At 33.3% G+C, this 7,287-nt stretch overlaps 1 protein-coding gene across 1 annotated transcript; it reads left to right on the plus strand.

The window, feature by feature from the left end:
- Nucleotides 1–667: 667 nt before the first annotated feature.
- LOC115483176 (glutamate receptor ionotropic, kainate 2-like) lies at nucleotides 668–6,898 on the plus strand. Its single transcript, XM_030224334.1, is given in 5 exon segments — nucleotides 668–891; nucleotides 893–1,144; nucleotides 5,375–5,576; nucleotides 6,281–6,469; nucleotides 6,525–6,898. Coding segments are annotated over 5 exon segments (1,146 nt in total). The 5' UTR covers nucleotides 668–693; the 3' UTR covers nucleotides 6,830–6,898.
- Nucleotides 6,899–7,287: the final 389 nt, after the last annotated feature.

Here is a 7,287-nt window from a genome sequence, read left to right on the forward strand (position 1 = left end):
ATCAGCACATCAACAACGACGTGCCTGGACGTCCTAGAGAACTCTGGGAAGCATCGAAAAATGAAAATACAGCATATTTAATTCTAAGCATACCGTCTACGCACTCAACCCCTTACAGGGAGTGCAATCGCAATAGATCAAATTACAAGCTTAGGTTCTAAAATTAAACATACGAGCGCTGACCCTTACACAGTCATCACTTGATAATCTAGATCTAAAACTCTATCTCAGACGAATAAAGATCATTACACAACTGAACGCCACCACAGTCAAGTGTATTCACACCAATTCTGCAAAGCTTGTGAACGAGGAAATCCGTATTTTATGCATACATGATTAAGTGTAGTGAATTTGTCCACAGCTCTATGTGGTTAATACTATTAATAATAATAATAATAATAAATTAATTAACAATGGGTCACGGTAATATATGGTTTTGAACAAATCTAGAAATATAGTTCACGGCTATATTGACTTGCGTTCTCCGTTGGATCTGCGCTGCTAATGTAGCTTTATCTTATAAAGAGAAAAAAGTTATAAATGTACGAAAATTAAGAGTTTAATACGGGATACATTATAGTTTGATTTCTTGTCCACTAAAGTTTTTAAAAAGAGTTTTATTTCTATATTATTATATATATATATACAGCAACAAAAGCATCTAATATTGTATAAATACTTTTTTAGGTCCCTATGACGGAGCCAACACGACTATTTTCATTTATGAATCCACTGGCAATTGAAATATGGATTTACGTTTTGGCAGCATATTTATTTGTATCACTAACAATATATTTATTAGCAAAATTGTCTCCGATGGAATGGCGTAGTATACACCCATGTGATGTGGATCACTTAACAATAAGCAACCAATTTACAATATCGGATAGTTTTTTGGTTTACTATTGGAACGCTTATGCAGCAGGGATCTGATATATATCCAAGAGCTACATCTACCCGAATTATAAGTAGTATTTGGGGATTTTTTTCGCTTATTATAGTTGCATCATATACTGCTAACTTGGCAGCATTTTTAACTGTCGAACGTATGATCAACCCGATCGAAAATGCTGAAGATTTGGCTAGCCAGACAGAGATTTCATACGGAACATTAGATAGTGGATCAACAATGACCTTCTTTCGGGTAAGTATATGCGGATCACATGTCTACTACCTACTTCGTAAATTTATATAATTTAACTCAATTAAATATATCTCAAAAACTGTACTCAGTTGGAATTTATGTGTTATATATATATTTACACAGAAATGTCATAAGACAACTTATATGAAAAATTCGGGGACTTACTTACATTAAAAGGATTGTTTAACAAATTAGAAAGCTCTAGTCGTTCAGTTCAGAATGGGAGATACCCTAAACCCAATCTTATCTGATTTTTTTTTAATATTTTCCAAAGTTTGTATCGAGCATGAAAAAAATAAATACTGATATCAAAACAGCACGATTCGTCATCATCATTGCCTACGCAATGCGCATTACCTCAACCAAGACCGCCACTTCATATTTAAAAAAAAATGGTCTTGTCGACGCCTGGTATTGAACCCGCAGCTATAACGACCGCTACTGTATTGCTTATGCAAGAAGTTTCAAATCTCTACTAAAGAAGAAGATATCAATTCTAACTCTATTTAATCACAATTTTGATTCTTTGAATAAAAAATAATGCACGGAAAAATGCGTGCGCTTGCTGTTGCTTGCCACTTGCTTTAAAATTTTTTCATAATTGGTCAAAAGTTTTGCTTAACTTCTGTTTTACTTAACACATTTTGTTGAAATTTTCAGCATATGATCTTCATATTCTATTAAAGTCATCCTCAGCTAAGTAAAAATGCAAAGTCCTTCACGTATTTGCTCTATTTTCGTATATACTCTGTGGGGTCTGCCACGCTTACTTCAGCCTTTTACATACAGTTTAACAAAACCATTATACCTTTAACTTTGTTTTTCCATTCTTAATATAGTTTCCTTATATGTTATTATTATCATTGAAACTTCAACCTCACTCCAACTGTAAAACTCACGATATATATTTTTGATGAAATGATACGAGATAATGCTCCGATTATATTCAGATGCCAAGCTCTAGTTAATAGAATCTGTTGCGGAAAAATTTTAATTCAATTTTGTAATTTAATTTCTTTCTAAAATTGTTTCTTGTAATAGCGAGATTTGCTTAAAAAAAGGTACCAATGCAATGGAGCAACATTGCGAAGAACTAATCCTAACTAATTAACCACTGTATTTTGATTGTCATAAACAAATAGTAGCTTACGATACTCCTTCGAAGCGCATTGCGCACGTCAAGAGTCTGGCACTTGCGCCCATTTTACAGAATTTCTTTCTTGTTTGCAGAAACATAGTTATGTGACGGCTGTCCGATAGATCGAGATCAGATGATTTTCTAGCAGATTACGAATTAAACGAGTACACCCAAGGCAGTAGTGCAATTGCTCATAATAGGTTTTTTAACAGTTAGTCCTTGGCAGTGTGCCATAGAGTTCTGATGCTCAGTTAATGGTGGCTGAGTCTTTTTCGATGCGCTATCACGGTGATTTGAGATATGGTTGAGACTTTTTTTGAATGTATACTCCAATGACCTCCAGATACCAGTTATTGACCTCAGGATTCGAAAATATATTTCCTGCAGACAGCGACGATGTGTGAGCTGCCATCAGCGACCGTGTTGCCATTTTCGAAATCTTAGACCCAATCTTATTGCAAGTTAACTCTGGGTTTTGGAATTTAATTCAAAATGGAATATTTTGTTATGAAAAGAATTAATGCTAGATACCTTTAATATGTTTGTTAGTTTTAGTTTTTTTAAATCGGTAATTATTATCCTGTTTTCTGACAAAATTATATCTGTATCTGTGACATTTGTTATTGATTAGAGCTGTCACTGGATTTTTGTGTTGATTTCTAATTATCAATGTAGCGAATTTATCCGTCCATTGTCTGTGTAGTAATGTAAAAAGTCCAAGATTTATTCTAAGAAATATAGAAAGTTTAAAAAAACTAAATTAGCAAATAATATAATAATAAACTGATGTACAAATAAACTGTGAAATGTTCCTGGCTTAATTGCTGGTTGCCAAACACAAATCCCCATAATAAAAGTTGTCGTCCCAAAGTGTCCTTTTATTACTTCCTGAGAGCATTATGTTTTAGCTATTTTTTGTGCTAATTTAGTAGCTTTTATGTTCCTGACGTAAACTTTCATTTTGAACATTAAAGACTCTATTCTTATCTCATGAGCCTTAATGGAGGAGGTGTATATCAGTTTGTGTCTTGTTAGTTAATGAGTTAATTGTCCTATTGTACTTAATTGTTGAAAGCATTAGCTCAACTATGTCGTCAAGTTCTTGTTAATTCTTTTACTATGGAATCCCGTCGATTTCTCGTTATCACAGTAAACAGTTTTAATCTTAGAAATAAATTAACAATCTGGGATATAAGGAAAGTGATGTTTACTATTCCTCGTGAGTATTGGTTGCACGATTCAAGTTGAATTGAATTACTTATTCGTTGAGAGTATGTCAATGTGAAGCATTTCTCCAGCATAGAATGCGGTTGTGCTTTGCATCAAAAAAGTTTACTGCCAAATTTATTTCAACCATTTTTACCGAAGGATTTTGTCATTATTTCTTTTTGTTCTGTATGATCTTCGAATGGAATGCTTCTACTACACTATGTTGGATATTAAGGCCAATATTGTTATTTCGCAATGGAACACAATGTGTATTGGAATTCCTTTAAGAGGGTCTGTAAAACTGGTATCTAGTTCTTTCAGAATGATGCGGCTTAGAATGCATTTACGGGGTTGTCTATTGCTTTAATAATATGCTAAGTAGCTGCATTTAACTCAGGAATTTCTAATGCATCGGTGACGAAGTCTTTTTTAGTGTTGAATGCTTTCCAGCGGTTTGTCAAATTTTTTTGCGAAACAGCAAAAGTTGATGGTCAGATAAAATATTGGGGATATTTACTCCATAGAGGAAACATTATCATTGGCCATAATTTACGGGAGGCTTTATGGCCATATCAAGTGTTGTTTTCCTAAAAATAACATTTTTTATCTTACTTAAATTTTGAAGCTGGCGCCAGTTAATAATTATTCTCACTTTTCTTGATAGGTTCTCTGCGACTATACCATTATAGAGTTTTGAAATGCCTGTGAGAGGTTGAACTATTTTAACGTAGACTTTACTAGAACTCCGGTATAGCTTTCTCAGTCAATATATGATCATAGTTTGAATATCGTCAAAGAAATTGATACATTTGAGATTGCCTGCACCCTTTTTGGTAAAGTTGTTATCCCACCGCTGGATGCGATGAATCTAAAATATTCTACAGCTTTCTTAAAAGCCTTTATTGTTTGCTGGAGTACCCTCATTTCTGCAGCAGGGAAATTTTTAAGGGCGCAATGAATCGTTCGTTAACTTTTTTTCAACAATGACTTTAACTTTGACTTCTGCAAAGTCAGCAGTGCCTATCGGTTTAGGGTATAATTTTGAATATGTCGTAATTACAAATATGTCATTTGTTCGTGTAAGTGCAATAGTATTGATGTAGTACGGCAGTCTTTCAATAGGAGCTTTGAGTTCTATTGGAACTGCTTCCGAAATGGTGTGACTTATTATTATGGGACCTGGTATGAAGTGAGAAGACGAATTGACTACCATGAGGTTGAGGAGGTTGAGACCCCAAAGCTTGTTTGTTGTTTGTTGTGTAATGAAGACTCGCCACTCATGGAAAAAAATAATTTCAGTTTTCTTATTATTTCCCTATTAAAGATTTATTCTGAAAACCCTGTTGTAAATATTTTTTGTATTTAAAGGAACTTGCATTTTTATTTTCTTCTCCTTAATTATAAGAGTTTTAATAGGCACGGCTCTTCGGAGTGGTTGGCATACGCTTTGTCAGCGGGTCGAACGCTGTGGTGCTTATGTGGGTTTCATTGGTGATGTTGTCATGTTGGCGCTTTTGCTTTTGTTGGTTAAGTCGACACCACTGTTTCCGTTGTTAGTTTTTTGCAATAATTTTTAAATAGTGTTTTTTATAGCATGCCGATAATTCCGACTTGTGGCGGAAATGAAATTATATACCGGTGATCCTATCTAAGGCCAGTTTCGGTTGCGAAAACCAAAATACTTTGCTTTCATACAGGCATGCGGACAGCAAGATGCGCATAGCAAAGAAAAAACAATATACTCTTTTTACTTCGAGAACATAAAGCTAAAAATAATATTTAAAAACGGGATAACATCGGGATGGATATTTACGAAAATCTCGTTTTATCACTTTTGACAAAGTATTTAAAAGTTTTACAATAACAATATCTTTGGTAAATAGGACTCCATGATTGAAACCTATAAAAAGATGTGGAGAATTATGGATAATAAGAAACCTATGGCGTTCACATCTACATATGAGGATGGCATAAGGCGCGTGAACCAGGGTAATTACGCCTTTTTAATGGAATCAACAATGCTTGACTATATTGTTCAACGAGACTGCAATTTAACACAGATCGGCGGATTATTAGACACAAAAGGTATAATTTTTAAAGGCATAATTTTGAATATCAAAATCAATAAAATGAAAATAAGTAAGATGGTTTTAGTCGGGCATGTACGGCCTTTTAATACCTTGTACATATACATACATATCTTGCATTTATGTGTACATATATATGTACACGCATCCACACGCGTTTTTATGTATTTAATAATGCTGATAAAAATGTAAGTTTAAAATAATTTTCAACAAAAAATGACCCCATAGAAATGACCCCTTCAGAATTTCCATTTTGAATGGGCAACATAATTTACTTTGTGTCAATATGAAAACATGCAAGAATATTTGGGGTTTAGTCATTAGAGAGTGGATCACATTTCATAGTTCTATGTTATGGGGTATGCAGTAAAAGAAAGCTTGTCGTTTTGCCCGTTTAGGCTCTTTTTACAAAATTAAATCCTTGAATAGGTCATACTGACGAAAAAACAGTGAACCTGCTCGCAAATTTACATTTTTGTTACAGTCAAGAAATCTTTTAATGTTAAGGGTTTATATAATATAATAGATATATTATATGGGTGAAATATTGAGTATTTTAAAATGTATTTCTTATTCTTCCAATATACATACACATGTATAACATGGGCTCTTAAGGTAAAAAAGTTGAAAGTTGTTTTTCATAAATAAATTTCATCTTTAAACTATAAGTTTTCACATTCCATTAAATATATTAAATTTTAGGATATGGTATTGCTACACCTAAGGGATCTCCATGGCGGGATAAGATATCTTTGGCTATATTGGAACTTCAAGAAAAAGGAGATATTCAAATGCTATATGACAAATGGTGGAAAAACACTGATGAGACATGTAAACGGATAAGCAGCAATAAACAATCGAAAGCAAATGCATTAGGACTCGACAGTATAGGTTGAGTCCAACAATTAATATTTAAATATGTTATATTTATGTTGAAATGTTGTAGGTGGTGTATTTGTGGTACTAATTACTGGAATATTAGTGGCGTTTATTGTTTCATTCTTCGAATTTATGATTAATTTCCGACGACAGGCGAAATTAATGCGAATTACTCATTGCAATTGTAAGAATCACAATCAGATAAGCTATCCACCTGCTAAGGATTCACAAACAAGAACCGATTTGGCATATTTACCTCCGCCACGTTCTCTATGGGTTGAAATGCTTGAAGAGCTGCGATTTGCATTTTGGTGCACTAATAAACGTCAACGTCCAGAGCTTAATAGTTGCTGCACCCAATGCCAAAACTAATTATAATTTAAATTAAAGCATATTAATTTATATTTTTTTAACAACGATGTAATGTAATAAAAACTTGTCCCGCTGCATTTTTTTGTCTATCGTTCTGTTTTAAAGATGTATCCAGAAAAATATGTAAAAGGGTTTGAGCATTGCCATCGGATTCAATCGATTGTTATTTGGAAAAAAAAACGTGATGCGTGTAATTTCAGAAAATAAAAAATATATAGTAATAGTTGATCTCAAGGCCGCCCTAAGACTTTATGCAATACTTGCTCCATTTTTAATGCATATAAGAATAATTTGACTTAAAATTGTATTCCTAACTGACCCGTCTTATTGGTTGCAATGGAGCCACTGGCCAACCAAAATATTCTCTTAAAAATCAAATGCATATCAAGTAAAATTGTTGAATGGTTAGTTTAATTCGAAGAGTAACGACATATAGCTAAACTGTTATTTTTTTTACA

The sequence above is a fragment of the Drosophila hydei genome, unplaced genomic scaffold (genome assembly GCF_003285905.1).
Source record: "Drosophila hydei strain 15085-1641.00,03,60 unplaced genomic scaffold, DhydRS2 tig00000748-arrow-arrow-pilon, whole genome shotgun sequence".
In the NCBI taxonomy this organism is placed as follows: Eukaryota; Metazoa; Arthropoda; class Insecta; order Diptera; family Drosophilidae; genus Drosophila; species Drosophila hydei.